This window comes from Coptis chinensis, chromosome 4, assembly GCF_015680905.1.
Source record: "Coptis chinensis isolate HL-2020 chromosome 4, ASM1568090v1, whole genome shotgun sequence".
In the NCBI taxonomy this organism is placed as follows: Eukaryota; Viridiplantae; Streptophyta; class Magnoliopsida; order Ranunculales; family Ranunculaceae; genus Coptis; species Coptis chinensis.
The window spans coordinates 19,215,658-19,238,623 of record NC_141459.1 but is presented as its reverse complement, the minus strand read 5'-3'; the positions used below and the strand labels follow the sequence as shown (position 1 = coordinate 19,238,623).

Here is a 22,966-nt window from a genome sequence, read left to right as displayed (position 1 = left end):
CTGCTCTGTATTTCGCTTTAATGGTGTGGAAGGAAACCTTTAGTTCTAGACTTGGCTTGGATGTGAATAAAAATATAATTTCTAAGAAGTAAGTGGGAAAAGAAATTGAGAATAATAAGTTATGAACTTTGACTTGATGATCAAAGGAATAAAGTCTTATTTTTTATTAGGCTAGTGCTCATTGTTCTTCATGGTTGCTAAGTTGACAAGTTTTTGTTATATAAGACAAGTTATTGGAAGTACCCTTGGGTGTAAGTGATAAATTACAAAGGATAATGTTATTTTAATTGACAATATTTAACAAATAGTAGGACAATTATGGTATGTGTATTTATAGTGAAAGTGTGAAACAGGGCCGGTTAGGGCTTGGTTAGGGCCGGGCTAATGAGGGCTGAATTAGGGTCGGGCCTATGTTTTAGAACTTTAGCCCTAGACCTGCCCTAGAAGGCATTAGGGCTGGGCCGGCCCTGCCCTAAACTCTGTGAGGGCTTTAGTTATAAGGGCTTTATAGGGCTTAGGGTCGGGTCGGTCAGGGCCGGGTTAGGGTCGTTAGGGCCAAATTCCCACCCCTAGAAGGTATACCACAGGAGAGCTCCTGTTTCTTTGGGATTAGGATTTGATTCAAGTTTTGTGGATGCACTGTTGATGTATAGTTCCTTTATTGATGTACATGAAATTCCTATTACTGGTCTTTTAAGTAGGTGTTCTCTTATTTCAACTTGTTAATGTGTATTTCTTCTCCTTTTGCTTTCTTTTGTCCTTATAGGTGAAGAAGCTGGAAAGGGAGAAAAGACTAGGGGCCATTGTTGACCGCAACCTAACTAGGAATTACAACAGCCAAGAGGTGGAGATGATGATTCAAAGTTGTTCTACTTTGTACCCAACCGTCACCAAGACCGGGCCCAACAATGTCGGATGTGGTACAGATCTTCGGAAGGAGAGGGACTCTCGGGAGAGGTGGGAAGAGTGGCAGCAGGTTGAGATTAATCGGAGACAGGGAGTACAAGAGATTGCAGATGAGATTTGACTGGGGAGAAGATCTCGCCTTCATGACCAAAATGCAATTGGAAGTTGTGCGGGTGGAAGATGAGTACATATGTATCTACTACTTGGTGGACTATTACCTTAGAATTAAATGATCCTTACAGTGAAAAGTATTTTCAATAAGCAACTTCAAGGCCATCATTGATTATTTTCTTACGATAAATTTCGGTGAGTTTGTTTGTTCAGAGAAATTTCAAAAGAACTATTCGACGTTGTGTTCTTTTTATTTATTTTTGGTTTCGGTGTAGGTCTTACTCCAATATTTGTATGATCAAATTTATTCGAAATGTAGAATATGTAGAGTGAAGCGATTCTAATGCAATTCCGAACAATGTCAAACACTTCTTGTTAGAATGACTTGTGAGAGAGCTTTAAACAAAGTCATTGGCCGAAAGTGTTGAAACTTTTCTTTGAGGCGAGGACTTCCTCGGCAGGGGAACCACGCCTTTTATTTTTGTCCCTTAAACCGTTAAAACTTGCTACATAGACATTTATAAACTCCCTAAAACCTACATTACCCACCATGCCGCATATCACCATTTTGAGTTAAGACTTGTAGCCCCGCCGGTCAACTCTCTCTTTGAATCATTTCTTTTAGTATGAACTTTTGTGGTTAATGAAGACGTTCCTTTTAGGTATTATTTGCATTTTGGTTTCAGAAACTGATTTTACTAGTTGCTCAGTAGTATGTCGTCATGGATACTATGCGTGTTGATATCAGCAGAACATGTTGGGGTTTATACCAATACCAATCGATTCCCCCACTACAGAGATAATTTGTATGAACACAATTCAACTCCAGACAAATTCTAAATATCAATTACAACCTATACTAACATGCCCAACTCGCTAAACAACTATTAATAATAGATAATAATGTAAAGCAGAATTAAACGAATACCACAACACAAAGATATACCGTGGTTCAGCCAATGGTGCCTACTTCCACAAGAACTAGTTCTTCATAAAGTGGGAAGGAAGATTACAATCTCTCCTTTTCAGTCTCTCACCTTACTAGATCACTCTTATCTCTTTACAGGGTTGTCTCTCTGTAAATGTTATATCTCAATCTTGATTGCTTTCAAGATTGGGTTTTCTCTTTCTGGTTGTTTGCTTGCATTAGTCCCGTTTTTCAAAACCTTGGTTTTGTTTTATAGAAAAAACAAATTTTTGCGTTATCTTGAAGAAAAGCCCACGAAAATAGACTTTGCGGTCGCACTCGGATCAAGACTAATCTGAAGCGCAGGTCGCTAAAAGGCCTGGAGGTCTTCTACGGCGGCGCGCTGGTCGCGATCTTGGTCAGTTAATGAATCCGCTGGTCGCTTTGACATCTCAACGCAGAGTGAATTCCTTTCCTTTTCATGTGAGTGATAAAGTTACAATCTCCCCTGAACGAGCGGTGAGGGGGATAATTCTATGCAATTTCCAAATCAGCGGGAGGAGGAGTGTGTTGCCCCGCAATATCACAACAATATCAAACTTACCTTTCGGTAAGACTTTGGTCATCATATCCGACCCGTTTCTTGTCGGTATGGATCTTCTCGATACACAAATGATTGTTTCGAAAGTACTTCTCTAATCCAATGATAACACACGTGTAATGTGCTTGGATCTAGAATGGAAACTCGGATTCTTGCTCAAATGGATGGCGCCTCGATCATCACATGTAACTACAAACCGCTTCTCGCTTTTAGCCCTAGTTAAGTTAAACCTCTTCATCCATAGCAACTCTTTGCAACATTCTGGTCGCAATATACTCGGCTTCTGGCAGTGGAGAGGGCAACACACTTTTGCAACTTTGATTGCCAAGAAACCGCTCCCCCTAAAAGTAAACGGATAACCGAGGTGGACTTTATCGAGTCAACATCACCGCCATGTTTGCATTTAGCCTTCAAGTAAGGGCTTACTTCCACCAAAGCACAAACATGATTTAGAAGTGCCCTTGAGATATCTGAATATCCACTTAACACCTTCCCAATGCTCTTTCCCCGGATTTGACAAAAAGCGGCTTACAATGCCCATGGCAAAAGCAATATCCAAGCCTTGTACACACCTATCAAGGCATCGTTTCCACTATGGATGCATAAGGAATCTTTTCCATCTAACTTTGCTCATGCTCACCCTTTGGACACATCTCTTTGGTCATGCGAAACTCGCCACCAAGCGGACAACTGAATCTCTTCAACACGTTCTCAATGTAGCTTTCTGAGAAAGCCACAACTTCCCACTCTTTTTCACAAGTGATCCGTGATCCCAAGTATCCGCTTTGTTTTGACCTTAAATTGTCACACCCCTAATTTCGGACAGTAATTCGAAAAAACATTATTTGTTCCCCGACTCTTCGATCTCCGAGGGTGTGACGACTTCCACTTCCAAAAGCCCATAAACAGTTTAAAATATGCTGATAATTAAAACCAATAAAAATTTTAACTTAAACAAAGTCCTCTTCATTATAAAACAATTTACAAATGAAAATGCAAATAATATTATCTCAACTGAAAATCTATATCACCTCAAGGGAAAACAAAACACAACCTGAGATGCAATGCTAACGCAAACCACAAGCAGCAACCAATCTTCTTCATCACTAAACCTGTCAAGACTTATCAACTATGTTCATTTAATGAACACACCCGATAAGCAAACATGCAAATCGGGTCAGCATTATAAAATGCTGGTGTGAGTAGCTCTAAAAATACATCATATACTTATACATATATATACCCAATCCCTAAGGCAGTTAGTTCCTCCACCGAGGCGCCTTAACTTTCAACGACTAAAACAACATCCTTAAGAATAATAGTTTAAGGCAGGTAGTTCCTCCACTGAGGCGCCTTAACTTCCCACTAACCACACAACAAACTATACACATAATAAATAAGGCATGTAGTTCCTCCATCGAGGCGCCTTAGGTTCTAACTAAACTATAACCAGCCAAGCATATACAATCATCTATCTAAAGATACATCATTAACTAACATATTACCATAATTAGATTATTTCGGGCTTTTTTTGTGTGTCCCTAAAATCACGTCAGTATCTATGTCTTACCTAGTTTCCGGGCTACCACAATCGCGAACCCAACTTAACATGTACATCCACATGCCTCCTTTACACATAATGAGCCACTCGCGGCGTGAACCACCTGGCGGGATGCCGCGACACCGTAAATCCTCACACGGAAGCCAAATCTATGTAAATCGCCACTATTCGGCATAAAATATTGCGATCATCGCTCTATTTTTGCGAACGGAATAATCAAGTTAATTATTCGGCTCGCCCGAGGGCGCCATTCAAATTTTAATCAAACGCCGGGAAGGCCGCCCGAAGGCCATTCGGATTAACTGAAACGCCGTAAGGGCCAATCACATGAGTTGTGGGTAGTCGTTCTAGGATTTTCGTTATGTAATTTATTCAGGTGTCATACATTAATGACTCATAAACATTTCTACTATATCACGTGGGTGTCAATTACCTTATTGCACTAAGCCATAATATCTAGAAATATCTCAATTATATCTCATAGTCACTTTCATTCTTTCACGTACAATATATATTATCAGACAACGCCACACTCCCCGGCAAATATTCACCAATACTATATTAGCATCTCATATATAAATTAATGGAGTGTATATACATTTCTCCAAGATATTGCATTAATATAAATATCCCAGCATATTATCTCATGTCACAATGCTTCCACGTATCACATACATCTTTATTATAACGTATTAGGAATATAATGTCTCATAACATCTCAATATCGTCACGTGTCAAAATACACAACATCAATGTCAAATCTTTCTTAGATAATGACAAACCAAGTTATACAATCTCAACAATATTTTATTACTATATTTATCCATATAATCAAATATGTGAAAAACTGGAAAAGTCAACATTCCCAGTCAAAGTCAACGGTCAACGGTCAAAGGTCAACACATCCTGGTCAAGGTCAAACTCAACACATCATGGTCAAGGTCAAACTCAACATGTCATGGTCAAAGTCAAAGTCAACATGTCTTGGTCAAAGTCAAACTGTCCTGGTCAAAGTCAACATGTCCCGGGTCAAAATCAAATCATTATCGTCAAAGTCAAACCGCTGCTTCCGTTCTCGATGTTCGGTCATAGCCATGGTTCATGGCTAAAGGCAAAGTGCATGGCTTCATGGGCTCGCGGACCAAGGTCATGGTTCGGACCTAACCCGGCTAAGCCCAAACCTTAGAATCCGAAAGTCTAAAAGTCCACTTATTTATTCTACGACCCTAATTGATCTATTTTAAGTCCCATGGGTGGCCTCGACAATATTAGAACGGGCCCAAAACTTATCCGAATCGCCCAAAGCGGTTAAGTGGATTCGCCCAAAAACGTTAATATAAACCGGTCCACAAAACAAAAGGCTAAAAAGAATTGGTCCAACACAAAACCGATGTGGTCCGAAAATTAAACCAAATTTCGCCCAACTACCATCAAATTTTCGCCCAAACAAACAAACCGGGTTTTGGCCCAAATAACTTAACTTGGTTTCGCCCAACAAAAACATAACCCCGGGCCCAAATAAACCAACCTGGGCCCAAGCCCAAATCGAAATCCACTGCTCATCATCCCTCCACCACAAAGACCCCGAATCAACTGCCACAATTCCACTAATTTAATCGCCACCCTCCAACATACATGCGAAAATGCTGTGGAAAAACCCCACAACATTAACAAAGCCAAAAATCCCAACTCTTAAATCCAATCTTTCCCCCAAACTAGATCTACAATTTTTCCCGCCATTAATGGCCTCTCCAAGCTTTCCTAAGCTTTAATAGCACCTATTAGCAAAGACTCCATCCCAAATTCCAACATTCAATAATCAATTTCCATATAACCAAAACAACTATCCCATAAATTGGATCGAATTCTTCCTCCACAGCTCAACCGGTTGAACACGCCATTAACGCCTCCTTCCAACCTCAATCAAACCTCCTAACCCCATTACCAACAACCCATCATCCAAACACCCAACCAAAACCCAAACAATCAATTTTAATATAAAGCTGGCGATTTTCAAAACCATTAACGCTTTATTCGGAGCTTCGACCGCACCATTAGCACCCTTTTCAAAGCGGTTGGTTTTGATCCCTAACCAAAACCCACACTATACTATACTACCCATCTCGATTCCACATCACCACCACCACCGAAAAGAACCAACTCGACCTCCATGGACGCTGCTCAAAGCTATCCACACAACAACAAAAGAGTATAACCGGAAAAAGAATGAGATACCAACACTTCCAACACATATCACGGGACCATTTGTTTTTGTTTTCATGGAGAGGGCTTTCAAGGGCCATTGACAAAGATAAATCGCCTCAACAAGATCACAAGATTATAACAATTTAACCAAAATAAATTATAAAACTGGGTCGGAAACACTCGACAAGAATTAAGTAAATACTAAACCGACAAAAAATCATAATTTTAGCGATTGGTGAGAGATAAGTTCTACTTTCAATTGAAGGAACAGCTCCTACTTAATTTCTCCGAAGTCCGAGCCGTCGGCTCCACCCTCCGTAAATCCAAATTTTCATCTGCGCCTCCATTTTCATTATTCTATTATTCTCTCAACCCTATTTTCTAGAAAAAATGTTTATATATTGGGTCCTAAACCCAAGCCTAACACCATTCGGGCCCAAAACCGGGCCCACGTATCCCGAGTCCAATCCGACGAATTTTGAAAATAAATAATTAAATTAATTAATAAATAAATAGAAAAATACGTATTTAAAAATACGGGTGTTACACAAATCCTTCATCTCAAAGGACTTACTCAAGTTTTTCTTCAGCTTGGATATCTTGTTGATGTTTGGGCCAACTATCAACATATCATCCACATACAGCAATAACACTATGAAATCCCCATCTAGAAATCTCTGAACAAACACACAATGATCGGTAGCAGACTTCTTGTATCCTTGCTTCGCTATAAAGGAATCAAACTTTATGTACCACTGTCTCGGTGCTTGCTTCAACCCATACAAGCTCTTTATCAGCTTGCATACTAAGTGCTCCTTGCCTTTGACCTCAAACCCCTCTAGCTGGTCCATGTAGATATCTTCTTCAAGGTCTCCATGAAGAAAAAACCTGCCTTTAACATCTAGTCGCTTTCAACCTCTAGGTTCATACTTACGGTCATACCCAATACCACCCGGATAGAAGTCATCTTCACAACAGGAGAGAAAATCTCATTAAAGTCAATCCCTTTCCTTTTACCAAATCCCTTCACAACAAGGTGAGCTTTGTGCCTTGGGTGAGGATTGTTCTCCTCATGCTTGACTTTGTATATCCACTTATTCTTGAAATTTTTTCGTCCTTGCGGTTTCTCAACTAACTCATAAGTGTGATTCTTATGCAAAGAATCCATCTTGTCATTCATGGCCTTCAACCACTTTTCTTTGTCTGTACCTTCAAGTGCCTCTTGATAGTACATAGGTTCTCCACCATCTGATAGTAAAACGACGATGTGGTGGATACAGGTGAAGCTAGTCTCTTCAATCGACCTCCTCCTTGCCCCATGGCACGGTGCCTTAGGAGGATGCACTTTTGCTTGCTCGGTGGTGGTTCATGCATCTCATCGCAGATCTTCTATACCAATAGGTTCTATCCCATCATGAGCAATAGGATTCTCATCATGAGTTTCAAACTCATGGTTCTCTGCATTCTCAATGCCTTCTATACGTTCTATAGTAGGAACTTCTGGTTCTGAATCAACAAGATCATTGGTGAAAGCCTGTAGCTTCTCACCCTCCTCAAAGTCTGCTATGGTTTGGTCTTCCAAGAACACAACATCTCGACTTCGGATTACCTTCTTGTTAATCGGATCATAGAGTTTATAACCAAACTTTTCATCTCCATAACCCGAAAAATGCATGCTTTGGCTTTGTCATCAAACTTGGATCTCTCATCGCCGAAATATGCACAAATGCCCCGCGACCCAAATACCCTCAAGTATCTATAATCAACATCTCTGCTGACCATACTCTCCGGATAATCATTATTTAGAGGCTTTGATGGCGATAGGTTGATCACATGCGTCTAATGTAATGCATTGCTTTATCTATCCAAGAGGTCCTAGGTAGCTTAGAGTGAGATATCATGCATCTTATCCTCTCTACAATGGTACGGTTCATTCTCTCTACTATTCCATTCTCATTTGCGGTATCTTGGGAACGGCCCGCTTCACGATTTAATCCCCATGACTCACGGCAATACTCTTCAAATGGCCCAATGTACTCACCCCTATTATCTAAGGGAATACACTTCAACAACTTCCCAATCTCTCTTTCCACCATCTTTGTGGAATTTCTCAAACACGCCAAGTACTTCATCCTCGGGTCTTCGTGACTATAAGCCCATATCTTTCTTGACGTATCATCAATGAATGTCAAGAAGTACAAAGCTCCCTGGTGGGACTTTACTCTCATAGGACCACATAAATCGATTGTGCACTAGTTCAAGGATTATCCTTTTTCGTGTGGAGAGGGAATCTTTGGAAAGACACCCGTGTGTTGCTTCCTACCAAACAAATGAGTACATGTATTTAAATGTGTACCTTTAATATCCGGCACGACCTTTTGCTTAGCAAGAACTTCCATCCCTTTTATGCCCATATGACATCTCTTGTGCCGTGGATTCGGAGGAAGTTTCTTTCTTTCACAGATTCATTTCGCTTTACACAAACTAACCTTTGGTTTTGTAAAGAGAGCAAGTTTTCTTTCCTCTAGCTGCTTCAATGGAACCTCTGCTTAGTTTTCATACCCCCGCTACCAAACGAGTTTACAAAGCCATCGCCATCTAATTTCCCAAATTGAAATTAGGCTTAACAGTATGTCGGGGACATGTCTTACATCCTTGAGTGTCAAGGTGTAGCCTACATCGGGTTTCTACATGAACATCTCCAATGCCTATAATCTTTGAGATTTACATCGTTACCCATCCTCACTTCACCATATTCACCACAGTTGTAGGTAGTGAAGAATCCCCTATGCGGTGTGACGTGATAGGATGCTCCTGTATCTATCACCCACTCTGTATCCTGACATGAGGTACTAAGACAGCACACACCACAATCTGATACAATTCCCATTAGATCATCGACTAGTGCAGTAGTATCTCTGCCTGTGTTTCCGTTCCTCTGCACCATGTCTTCATGTACACAGTTATTCTTATCATCCCTCTTCAGTGTTCTGCACTCATATATGAAGTGGCCCTTGGTGGCACAATAGTAACATTGCCTCTCTGCCTTAGGAGTTCTAGCTTTACCCCTAGATTTAGTTCTGTCACCACCTCTAGAACGAGATGGTTTTCTGTATCTATCTCTCCCCCGTTTCTCTGTGACAAGGATCTCTGAGTGTGAGGAGCTTCCTTTTGAACTCCTTCTAGTCTCCTCATTCAAGAAAGACGTGGTAGCCATCTCTATGGTAACAATTCCATCCTTGGCTGCTCCGTGTAGAGGCGCTAATGTCTCCCCAACTTTCGAGGGTAGAGAGCCTAATAGAAACAAAGCCTCAACTTCGTCTCCCAAATTGATCTTCTTCAAATGCATCTGATTGATGGTATTCTGTAATTCGTTAAGATGCTTAGACATTGAAGAACCTTCTTGGTACTTCGTGTCGGCAAACTTCTTAACGACCAACACTTTGTTTTCACCGACTTCCTCTCATAAAGGTCTTCGAAGTTTCTTCCATAAAGCCGGAAGGTTGTAGTCTCTTGGGACATATGGTGAAAGGCTTCGTCGTCAATCCATGTTGAATGTATCCAATCGCTTTTGTCAAGCTTTTTTTCTTCGACCTCATTAGTCTTTTTCTACGGTTTTATTCCCTTATTCTCAATGGGAAGTGCCAAGTCCTTGCGAATATAGCAAAGTCTTCCATCTCGCTTTCCGGATGGTGTAGTTCTTCTTATTCAAACTCGTCATGCGAAGTTTTCCGACTTGTCCATCTCTACAAGTTATTTAAGCTCAAATCTTCTCTCCGGGAGTTTTATCAAATACCTTCCAACCAAGATTTGGATAACACCCTAAATTTAATCTAACCAATTCCCCGATACCACTTTTGGGGTTTATACCAATACCAATCGATTCCCCACTACATAGATAACTTGTATGAACACAATTCGATTCCGCACAAATTCTAAATATCAACTACAACTTATACTTAACATGCCCAACTAAAACAACTATTGTGAGGATAATAATGTAAAGCGTAATTAAACTCATACCACAACACAAAGATATACCGTGGTTCGGCCAATGGTGCCTACTTCCACAAAAGCTAGTTCTTTATAAAGTGGGAAGGAAGATTACAATCTCTCCTTTCAGTCTCTCACCTTACTAGATCACTCTTATCTCTTTACATGGTTATCTCTCTGTAAAGGTTATCTCTCAATCTTGATTGCTTTCAAGATTGGGTTTTCTCTCTCTGGTTGCTTGCTTGCATTAGTCCTGGTTTTTCAAAACCTTGATTTTGTTTTTATAGGAAAAAACAAATTTCGCGGTTACTGTAGTAAAGCCCACGAAAATAGACTTGGGCACGGAATTTCGGGTCAAGACCAACTGAGCTGGTCGTCTTTGAAAGGCCTCGAGGTCTTTCGGCATGGGCGCGGTCGTACTTTGGTCAAAGTTAATATGATAGCTGGTCAGCTCGACATCATCTCAACGCAGAGTGAATTCATTTCCTCCTCATGTGAGGGATAAAGCCAGCAGAACATACTATGCGTGTTTATATTTCTTATTCCTCTATGGTGTCTCAGGACTGTGCTGTTGGTGTACTCTTTGCCATGCTCCGAGTTTTAGGTGGTTCTGTTGGCTTTTGCGGGGATAGTGTCAATGGCAAAGCCGTAAGCTCTTTTCTTTAATCAACTTCTTTGGAAATGTACACGGTCAATACAATAATACAAGTTTGTTGTCTACTCTCTCAGTTGTATATTGAACATCTGTTTGATAATTTGTTGTGATGCATATTGATAACATATTATTCATCGAGATCACTCTGTGAAATCGAAACTGGGAATTTCACTTTTATCAAACCTATTCCACCTTGCCGAAATGCGTTTGAAATTCAGTAACGACAAACTGGACAAGTAGTATGTGAACCTAACCAAGCATCAATACATTTTGGATGAAAGACATGATCACATTTCGGTAACAATCTAAGCGTTTCATCATCTTCGAATTCATTTAAACAAACTGCACACTCGAGAGCAAAGGCCGATTTTTAGATCTTTCACTACTGAGTACATGAATGTTGGAAACTTTTCAATTACGGTTTAGAAAAATACTAGAAATTAGGGACGATTAATTTTGTAATGTTGGAGACAAGCAGTGAATCTTAAATATACCTTTGATTTAAAGTGTTGAAACTATCCATTACATGAACCTATCACTTTGGATTTGGAAGCTTCAAAAGGAGATTCACCTGGGACTTTGACTTTAAACGTTTTATCAAATCCATCTACACAAGAACTTGTGTCTTGCATACCATTGGTAGTAGCTAAGAAATTAACATCGTGGTCTTTCAATAGAACCATATATAAATAAAATAAATTTACAAATAAGAGTAGCTATACTTTTTAAATCTTAAATATTTTAAAAGCACAAAAAATGAAAAAAATGAAATATTTGCCACAACAAATTTGGACAATCAAACAGCAGCAAATGGTTGCAAATCAGGGCAAATAATATTTACCACAATATCATCAAAATAGTGACAAATTAAATTTGCTAACAAGTTATTTCACATAATTGTCACATAGCAAATTTGATAGTGACAAATGGTGACAAAATTTGCATTTGCCACACCTCTTATCAAACATACATTTGCAACCCACCCCACTAAAATTTGCAACCCACCCCACTAAAATTGTATCCATACGTTGTTGAGACTTGAGAGTGGCTAATAGGATCTGCGGTAACAAACCTAAACACTTCCATCCTCAATTTAAGTCGAAATAGAAGCCCTTAAGTCTCGCTAAACCCTCACAGCCTCGTTTTTTCCACTTTATTTTCCAAACTTTTAATAAATCAACAGAAATACCTAATAATGATGACCACACTAATGATGCATCTAAATATGATCCTTCTGCTTCTGTAATTGTGTTTAAAACAGTTTTACCTTATCTCCAACATGCCGGTTTTATGACGAGCAGAAAATTCTTGTTAGTCGGCTGAATGTACCTTCACGGTCATGTAATTCCTCGTATATTAAATATACTCCATCACATCATAATTCTGCGTATAATTAGGATGACAGAGATGCCTGTGGATCCAAGTTCCGGTCATGCACTCTCCTTCTCGTCCTGTGGCGGTGAAAGATCAGCAGGGTTGGAAAGTCCCACCTTGTATATCGAATTGGAAGAATCCTAAAGGTTATAATATCCCTTTGGAGAAGCGTCTGGGGGTTTGCAAGAAGTTCAGATTAATGATAATTTTGCAAGCATTGAATGTAGCAGAACGAAAGGCAAGAGAAGCTGTTGCAATGAGGTCAAAACTTCAAAAAGAAATATTGATGAAGGAGAAGGATAGGAGGGAACAGGAATTGCGAGCACTGGCACAGAAAGCTCGGTCTGAAGGTAGTGGACGTGCACCAGACAATCAAACGATGATAGAAAGTAAGAGGGAGAACGAGACAAGGGAAGAACGTTTAGTGCGTGAAAAGGTTCGTGGAGAGAGACGAACTGAGAGGAAAAGGGAGAGAAGGTTGGAGGCCAAGGATGTGGCAATGGGGAAGAAGAGCAAGATTACAAGGGATAGGGATAGAGATATCAGTGAGAAGGTTGCGCTACGGATGGCTAATACTGGAGCAGGGTGTGGGGGAGAGGTAATGTACGACCAGAGGCTATTTAACCAAGAGAAAGGAATGGACTCTGGATTTGCCGCTGATGATCAGTACAATGTCTATGGTAAAAAGCTATGTACTGCAAAATCTACTTTTCGATAGCATTTACAAGCCAAAGAAAGACACTGACACTAATATGTATGGAGGTGAAGATGAGCAGCTGGACAGGGTTCTGAAGACAGACAGGTTTAGGCCTGACAAGGGATTTGCTGGTGCTAATGAGACGGCAGGTCCAAGAGAAAACCCGATTGAGTTTGAGAAAGAACCTGATCCATTTGATTTGGATCACTTTTGGACAAAGGTGATTAAAGGCGAGTAAGCAACAGACGAGGTTGGGAGTGGAGGGACCATGAAAGCAAGTGCTGGGTCTTTAAAGCAAGATGGTATTGATGGAGGATCTGGCAGGACTCGCCATTGGTTTGAAAAGGGTCTTGAATAGCCCAATTTTTTTTATGCTTTAATTTAATATTTGAAGGAACACTTAGCTCTTTAATGTACTTTTTTTTTTGGATATAAAAATAACTTGCTCTTTAATGTATCATTATCACGTATGTTTCCATTTTCTGATCATTATCACGCTGGTGAACAAATTCAATGCAGAATCTGTTTAACTCTGATGGTAACACTTTTTTTTTATTCTCTCTTTTTATTCTAGTCAATTTATTTAGGGTTTTACTGATTTAATGAAAATTTAGGGAGGGATTTTATTGTGCCATGTAAATGCAAAGGAACAGGAAAATATGTTCACAGGGAATGTTTAGATCATTGGAGGGCAATACGGGTAAGTCACACAATTTGTTAATTAATTGTATCGTGTGGGCATTGTTTTGAATGTGAATATGTTTATATGCAGGAGGGTTTTGCATTTGCTCATTGTACTACGTGTAAGGCTCCATATCATTTGAGAGTGTATGGTGCTGCTGATAGGAAATGGCGAACTTTGAAGTTTCACTTTTTTGTTACTAGAGATATCGTATTTACTTTCGCCGCTGTTCAACTTGTACGTAAGACTTTCGCTTTACTTGTTTTATGATACACTGTTGAGGGGATCTGTGTTTGGTCTGATTTATTTATGGGTTTTGTAGGTAATTGCGCCATTGGCATATTTGGCGACTTTACTGATAGTTATGAGCAATTCTGGCTTCATTCATCATGGGGTTTTACTGGTGGACTTAGTTTCTACTACATTTGTGGTAACTCTCAGGATAAGATCATCTATTTGAATGTTTGTGTATGGATAGACTGTTACTCTTAACCAGCCCATTTCTGTCTACTACCATACAACTCATTCTGATGGGTGGTATGCTTTTAAAGGTTTAACTGTGCTTTGTTATTGTTGTCCCCTAGAATCTGAGTTTTAAAACTCAGTCCCTCATTTCTCAACTGTGTCAGGCATTTCTCAGTCACTATATTAATGGTCATAGCCATATAACTTAAGCCTCTAGTAATACAATGTACTTGTTTCTCAGATTTCATGACCAAAAAAAAAAAGGAAAAAGGAAGGAAGAAAAACAAAATGGAACAAAGAAAGAAAAAGTATTGGAAAACATTGTACTAGACCATCACTCTGTGATTGGGGCTGGTATCTGTTTCTCTGCCAGTAGGCAAGGATTTCGTTTCTACTATTGTTTGTTTCTCGTGACATAGTTTTCATTTATAGAAATGCTGGCTTTGTGATAAACTTGTCTGGAAGACATTTTGTATCTGATGTCTGTAGTTTATTCATACCAAAGATTAAACTTTTTATTAGAATTGGAAAGATTCATGCATCATTACAGAGCATTTACTCTTGGTCATTCGTGCAACTGGATAAATGCCTCTTAGTATTAATGTCTTGTAATGTTCCTTAGGCTTATATACACCAATTTACTGACTTGTTTTTTTTATGTCCATATTAATGGGGAGGGATAGAGCCACTTTTTTTATGCCCACATTGTATACACATTTAAGAAAAACTGAATTAAGGGCTAAGTTTTTGTGGATGTAATTTCCCTGCTGCGGGGAACATGTTCACCAAAGAATCAGCTCTTTCGAAGAAGTCAAACCTTATAAAAGGTGTTACAAAATCAAACATTGTGGACCGTTAGATAAAAATTTAAAATTGAACTCAAGTTTTTGCAACCATAGACATACACAAGTAAGACGATTTTTTGTGAGGATGATCTCCATGGTGACCATATCTTATCTGTGAAATTTCAGTACTTAATTCGTTTTGTAAGTACACAATGTGGCTCTATCCTTTCACTAGGATATGGATCCTATCCTTAACAAATAATATAATTCTCAATGTCATATTTCTGGTGTGAGGTGATCATTTTTTCCTGATCCTCAAAAGTATAGATATTATTTGTACAATCTAACAACGAAAGAGAGGGTGCTGTGATGTTAATGCACTTTTTCTATTTGCTGACAATTGCAGGAGCACTACTGTTTTTTGCTTTTCTAGGATTATCTGGATGCTTCATTACTTGTTACGATCGAAGAGTGCGCAATGATTTAGCCCAGCCATGTCGAGAACTGTGTCTTTGTTGCTGCCAGCCTGGGTAAATCTTTTCGAGTTTTTGGAATCCTGGATGTACTTTATCATCTCTTACTGTCAGTATGTTTTAATATTAACTTGTACAACTACATCCACAGTCATCCTGGTTCCCTAAGCTATTTGCATAAGTTTGCAAGATCCATCCGTTGTATTATTGTTTATCATACTGTTGATTCATCCATCATCTGGTTTAAGAGGTCTGGTTTGCAAGCTTCCTATTTTCTTTCCTGTATTTATATTGGATGCATTTTAGTATTAATTTGTACATTCACAGTTATCCTGGATCGTGAAAGACACAGGGTAAGAAATTTTTGCTGTAATTAACAGCAATTAAAAGATAGTGGGACCTCTTTCTCCCTCCCCTACTAGGATCCTGTTATTACCTTCTACAATATGTTTGGGCAGAAAAAAAAAAATCGGAGTAGTATGTTACACATTCTATTCCATGTAAGATGTTTCAGAAGGTTAAATACTCTTATTTCATCATGATTCATGAGTTTTGGAAAACATAAACTACTTACGGTAATGTCTATATATTAGTAGGTATTGATGGAAAACATGAATTTTCTCTTAAGATGGATTGTTTTTTATTCTCACGTTATGCTTGTTGCTCCACTTGTGATCTCCTCCATTTATCTAGATCTACAATAAACAGTTAGTTCATCCGATCTGCCAATCGGCTTTATGTTCTTTTTATTTCCACCTCTTGCAGAATGTGTGCAGATTGCCATTTACCTGGCACGCTTTGCATGTGGACTGATTGTACAACCTGCTTCGAAGGCTGTGCAAGTAGTGCAGGTGAATGTGGTTGCTTAGGAGGTGCTGGCGAAGCTGGGTTGCCGTTATTATTAATCATGGGTCTAGTAGTGTTAGGACTGTTTACTGTGATCGGCATATTCTACAGCGTACTTGTAGCTACAATGGTTGGGCAACGCATTTGGCAGCGGCATTACCACATACTTGCCAAAAGGATGTTAACCAAAGTAAGGGAATTTTCTATTAGTTTAATTTGTATTAGGTGCTACAAGCCTTGTTCATATTTGTAAGCATCTCATCAAGTCATTCAACTGAAGGACATCTACAATGGCTAGTCCAAAAACCCAATCATTTTGACTGTTCCAATTATTTGTCTTCAAAGACTGTAGAAATGACGGCGAAAATATTTGGCAATTAGGATTTGTTGATTTGGTATATAAATTTGGAATGTGACCAATCAGACTGGCATTACTCCATAATCTGTGTAGAACATCTTTTTCAGTAATTTGGTGTTGGTGGACAAGATGCACGTTATTCTGCGGTTGGCTATACGGGTTGCTTTCATTATCTGAATGACAGGGTGTTAAAATTGCGACCCTTTAATTTAGTATGTTATTTTGTTTTCTTTTGCAGAATGTTTTATCCATAACCTTTCTTGAGATAACATTGTAACCTTTTGAATAGGAGTACGTTGTGGAAGATGTTGATGGTGAGATGACAGACTCCAGTTGGTCCCCACCGCCTCTCCCACCTGAGCATGTTCAGCAGTTGAAGACACTCGGTCTTCTATAAGCTTCAAGCAACCGTTTGTCATCCATACATAGTGGAATACAGTGTAGAGTGTAGACGGACTTGCTGTTTTTTTATGGTAAGTCTGTCTACAGGTTGGGCCCTTGTTTATTCTCCATATTCAGAGATACCAATGCTTATAGTTGGTGCATCTTGGAGATTTGAGATATAATTTAGGGTTTATCGAAAACAGATATGTAATTTCTCTTGTTCATTGTCCATTTATCAACATATCAATGATCTCATATGGTAAATAACTTTTCAAAGTTACAGTTGTTTACTGTTTCCGGATTAGTGTAAAGATTTGAATATACTGCTATAGACACTACTATCTCTGATTCTGACAACTCATGATCTGTCTACACTTGATAGCACTTCACCCCCTTTAGTCACTTGATTGGGGAATAGTATGTTTGTGAATTAATTCTTTTGCTAAAGGGAGAGACCTCTGTACATGACCCTTATATTCTGACAGCAAACTTATGCCGTGGATTTGCGTGAGTGGAGAATCCAAGCTTTTGATTCTGTTTTTCTCTTGAACGTCCCCTAAATGTATCTAGAACCAAGATGATAGGATTGGCTCGTTTCAGTGGTTTGGAAAGTTCTTTCTATTTGCAAGTTCGCATCTACCTTTATTTTAGAAAAATGTTCCATCTCAGGTGAAATTGATGTATCTTGGAATTGTAACAGCGTAAAAAATGGCTTACTTATAACTGAACTGGATTACTTTACCCTTCTTAACGGCTATTCTATCAGATTCTTTCAAGTTTTAACTGTCATTTGGCGAGTTAGTTGACTTATCTGAAGGACCACGAACATTCATTCCCCACAGAGCAAACATACGTATCAGATTAGTTACGCAGTTACAGGACCATCGATATTTTGGGTTCAAGATTTCCGGGTCAAATAACGTAACTTAACAAATATGGTTTGAAATTGTGGCCGACTGGCAAAGTGGAAAGAAAATGAGACTGACAATGGAATGATTTACATCAACATCCTGCTTTATTGTAGAACACAAAACCTTATAAATACATAAAAAATAAGAATCCTGCAGATTATAGCAACTTAAAATACATCTCGTTAATGTGGTATTCAAGCGTATTGCACTTTGAAGGTTAAAGGATTTGGCTCCTGAAGTATTACAATTTTACATGAAGTTGTTCTCAAGTACTTTCTTCATCTCCTCCAGTCTCTGGATGACTTTTGGGCTCATCAAATCTCTAGCTTCCTTTATAAGAGTACCCTCCCTACTAAAATTGTACGCTTCCACCACCGTTTTGATCCAAGTATGTAGCTTCTCTGGCGTTCTGTAAGTAGAGAATGCACAATTCAATTACTAAAACATATAATCACACAATAGAGATGAAAGACAAAAGAATGAGAACATCATCTAGGAAATTAGATTCTATGGATTGTCAAAGAAAAAAGAGAGAACCCCAAGTCCCCAACTATGATATTAGATTCTATGGATTGTCATCTAGCCACAGCTTTGTAGAACACATGAAGCACGGTTAGAAGTTGGGTCCCACTGTTCATCAGTTCCAAGTACTACATATGACCCTGCCATCTACCGTCACAACAATTGTTGCTACGTATAACATACAAGGCAATCCATACAATCTAAGTAACCTGTTTGGTGGGTCCCTCTGCTCACCTGTGTTGATCCAACACTTTGCAGATGCTACTAGTGTTAAAATCTTTTGGTTCTAGGACACAGATATTCTATTTACAGATGGTTGATCAAAATAAATCTCTGTTCGATTGTGCTGTGGATTAAGACAATCTAAAAAGATGCCTTCCACCTGTTTGTTGTTATGTCACACGATACACCACTCGAGTAGACCCCTTATCCACTTTAAAAAACCAACAAGGGTAAAGTCGTTCAAGTCCTGTAAAGTATATTAAGGCTAACACCTAATTGATGAGCAACTGGTATCATGATCAAGTTTTGGGTCTTACCAATTCAGCAGCGGATATCTAAACAGAAAGAGCTCTATTTTGAGTTTTATTACCCAAAGTACAGCAAATGCAGACTTTACATGACATGGAAACGCAAAGTGACTGGGTACCAATTCGTAACACTAAACTACTAAATCGAGGTGTAATGACAACTTACGTGTATAAACAGTCAGTGTCTTTTCCTTCTAGTTCATCTCCAGGGGTAAATGCGTCTTTTAGAGAACATAACCGCTGCTCAGGGTCCTCAATAGTGAGAAGATACTTCAGTATCCTGATTTCTTTTGGCATGAGCCTCTGAAGGTTACCTTTTGCACTCTTGTATAAATGATACAATATGTCCTTTGCCTGCCATATATAAATTCATAAAGATTTTAAATAAATAAGAATATAAATTTATTTAGTAAAAAGCCAATAGGCCGAGTTGCATCATTATAGAATAATGAAGTCAGCTTTGTCCAGATTAACTATTACTTGCCTCGTCTTTCACCATGTTTGAATCCTTGGCAGCTGACCACGCTTTGGTAATCATCAGCACCAATGCAGAATCAAGCTGGTTTTTCTCAGCCAAATTGTCTATTTTCTTACAAGCAGCATCTATACTGGGAGAGTTTATGATTTCCTGGAACTTTAACTCTGGCATTTAGTGCTTCAATACTTTCAGGCGCAGTATCATAGGCTTGTACTGCGGCCACACAAGTATTCGAGTTTTGCCAAATCTAGTCAAACAAATACAAAGAGACATTTTCAGTGCAATTTGCAACATGAAATATATTATGGCCACCAAAATTACTAGTGGGACCAAGACCCAGTACCCTAACTTGATTCATCGGTGCATGATCCTCAAATAGTTACATACAATCAGAATCTTAGCTAGATACAGTTCTGAATAAATAGCCATTGATCTGCAGGACTGGGTAAGGTAATGAGAAGGTATTAAGGTGAATCCCATACTGTAATCAGTCTGGGACTAGAGTGTTCCACTAAATATATAACTGAATCTTCAGCTATCTTGGTCCGCATTGATGTGCAAATACAGAAGAGAATGCTAGATATATGGATTAAACAAATTCAGGAAAAGCTGTGATGGATTTTGGCAATAGTAGTTTTCTTTCAGTTATGCACAATAGTCAATACATGGAGAAAATGCAGACAGAAGAGCTGGTGGTAGCTTATACTTTCGATATGGAGGGACACAACTTCTCAGCTGATTAAGCAGCCAAGAAGGGATCCAAATCAGGTGACGGTACCAAGCTTGTGAGCGAAGGACCCCCTTTTATAGCTAAGTTCATGATGTTTTGTTACTGCAGAGTTGAGTGAGCGTGGTTGCAACTTCTAGCTAATGGGTTTTATGAAACTCCAATCTTTGAATTATATCTTCATTTCGTTAATATTATTTCATAATTACCTAGCACAACAGATCAGGAGCATTTTTTTCAACCTAGTTCCAGAAGCTGAGAAAGTCAAGAAGGATTAGAAAATGTTGTACTCAATTTTAAAGTTTTTTTTTTTTTTTGCTCGGTACCTTGTTTGAAGGAACAATTTTTTTTTGCTCAATTTTAGAGTTTACAGCTAACAGATTGAATTAGGAAGGCGGAGATCATTCCATGTTCACAATATTCTATTTTGATATTTTATGGGAATCGACTCTCTATTGATAAGTTTATACTTTGTTGCATTACACATACACCCAGGTCAACAATTAACAAAATCATAAACCAAATATTTTGAGCATGTGAAAAAACACGAGATGTTTATTTGCAAAACTATAAAGAATATGTATGTTGCATGAACAAAGAATGTTTCATACAGAGAGCTATAGGGATGAGATCTAAAAAGGGTATTGCAAAATAGTGAAAATACATTCGATCAGGTTCTTTTAGATTCTTTCCTCATCGAGTCATTAAAAAAATCGATCATTTAATGGTTCGGACCAAAAAGAAAAAAGAAAAGCATGTTTTTTTAAGATACAAGGATGTACACCAGGGTGCTTTTGAGGTAGGAATATCATTTGCCTGCCCATAATCGATGGGCTAGAGTGGTCTTGATCACACTAAACGACTATCATGTTAAGATCTGCACAAGCAGAAGATTATCTACTGCAAAATTGGGAATACAAAAATGAGCACAGTTATAGAATGGTTGCTTGATTTCCCACACATTACCAAGATGCTGTACTAATTGTGTATTATTCGCATATAAACCAATAGATCATAGTTATATACTTGAACAAGGTCATTGTACTATCAAATTTGCATGGTCACAAAATAAGTACCAGAAAACAAGCACTAACAAAAAGACATTAAATATTAATTCTCACCATTTTGTTCTGATGGATTGTCATAATAGGATTCTGCTACAGTATGAAGATGTACGAAGAACTCCTTTGTAAAATCTTTACGCCGCCTTGCTACAAGGCCACTAATATCAGATGCCGATTCCTTAATCACTCCAAGAAGCTCATTATGTCTCTCCACATCCTCATCAATCTAGAAACAGTAACCATACAAGCTTAAATTAAGTAAAGATGTACAAAAAATGGATAAAAAGGTACCTCCTTTAGCTTCCTTGCAAGCCGAAATAGGTTGTGCTTCATCTCGGGATTATCCTCAGCATCAGCACGTTCTTGACATCGTCTGAAAAATGAGGTCTGAGATTGGGCCATTCCTGCTGAAAGCCAATAATCTTCTCCAGTCTGTGGGCGTGGGTTTATCAACCATGAAAACCCCAATTAACTTGTCACATACTCGAATCATCTTATCGTCATATAAGACATCATGATCTTGGGTCTCACTATCATTTGGTACAGCAGTTTTACCACCAACAACTGGCGCGGTGGATAATAAGGCTTTGAATTTACAGGATAAAGGAGAAATATGAGAAGAGTTTGTAATGAATGGAAAGATGAAAGGATAACATAGAGAGCTACGAGACAGTGGAGTTGAGGAAAAGCTGTTTGAGAGAGAAAGCGATGAATGGAGGGACGTGGAAGACATCATCTACGTGTTTGATACTGGGGAAGCAGAAAGCTTTGTTAGAGACTCAAGCCTTCAGCTTTGGCTTGGGCTAATAGTCAAGTGAGCCAACGGCCCAAAATGTCGTTTGGTTGGTTTCTGTTTGTCCGCCCCAAAACTCTCCTTTCTCAAGTTTCAACTCCTCAATATCTTTATTGTTTTTCTCACTCACGCCTAGATAGTAGGTCCCAACATTACTTCATTTCTTTCAAGTTTCATCATCACGTGTCAATATGTTAATCAATCGTGTTTTACTTTTTTCAATCAATAGGGTTAGGGTTAGATTATAATGAATAATTGACTTTAAAGAGAGCCCGAAACTTCAGGTAAATTTGATTTTGTTTTTTCGATCACATATTTCTTACTATTTTTATTATAGCTCCAATTTCTATTGGTTCTTCTCAACCCAAATATATTTTTCTGGACATTCAGAAAACAATTCAAGTTAAAAATTCACCTCGAAGGCTGTGCTTGTTTACTCCCGAAATTTGGAACTGGGTGAGTGAATTTGTCGAATAACCATAGCATATGCGTGGCCCCCACTTCAATGCAGTATACTAGTCTAATTGAGTTTTTGCTTTAACAAACCATAGATAAAACTCAAATTAATAGAAATTTATTATTATTATTATTTTTTTTTTCCAGATAATCAAGTGAGCGGGCGTTTCTTCCATTAACGGACGGAAAGATGTGCCCAAAAAGTATTTTGGTTGGTTTCTTCTGTCTGTCCTCATTCTCGAGCAATTTCTCCCTCTCCCCTCCTTCCTTCTCAACCAAACCCAACTCTATCTCTCCCCACTACAAACCTATCTCTCTCTCTCTCTCTTCTCCACCTCCGCCCCCTGCTTGCAGTTATCTAGTAATAGAACTCATAGATAGAACTCATAGAAGTAGAGTGGGCATAAAGTGATAAAGGCGTTGGAAAATAAAGTGGTCAAGGGAACAAGTCAATTCTGGTGAAGCCCACACAGCCCACTAAG

At 38.7% G+C, this 22,966-nt stretch overlaps 2 protein-coding genes and 2 pseudogenes across 4 annotated transcripts in view; 2 read left to right on the top strand and 2 right to left on the bottom strand.

Moving 5' to 3' along the window:
- The window catches only part of LOC147502392 (SNW/SKI-interacting protein A-like), a 36,588-nt pseudogene extending 23,118 nt beyond the window's left edge, over positions 1–13,470 (top strand). Inside the window, exons 4-5 of the transcript XR_015220908.1 lie at positions 12,201–12,993; positions 13,076–13,470. The product of XR_015220908.1 is annotated as an SNW/SKI-interacting protein A-like (transcript). The remainder of the gene's footprint in view (positions 1–12,200; positions 12,994–13,075) is intronic.
- Positions 1–22,966, bottom strand: part of LOC147502386 (S-adenosyl-L-methionine-dependent methyltransferases superfamily protein) — a 90,709-nt gene that overhangs the window by 29,290 nt on the left and 38,453 nt on the right. The gene's annotated exons all lie outside the window — the stretch shown is intronic.
- Positions 13,509–17,283, top strand: LOC147502391 (uncharacterized; annotated as a pseudogene). Its single transcript, XR_015221688.1, has 7 exons — positions 13,509–13,548; positions 13,625–13,710; positions 13,783–13,929; positions 14,015–14,122; positions 15,349–15,472; positions 16,181–16,451; positions 16,909–17,283. The product of XR_015221688.1 is annotated as an uncharacterized LOC147502391 (transcript).
- Positions 18,000–22,104, bottom strand: LOC147502390 (uncharacterized protein At4g37920-like). Its single transcript, XM_086604526.1, is given in 7 exon segments — positions 18,000–18,323; positions 19,133–19,320; positions 19,451–19,608; positions 21,293–21,461; positions 21,527–21,612; positions 21,615–21,641; positions 21,644–22,104. Coding segments are annotated over 7 exon segments (1,116 nt in total). The 5' UTR covers positions 21,972–22,104; the 3' UTR covers positions 18,000–18,163.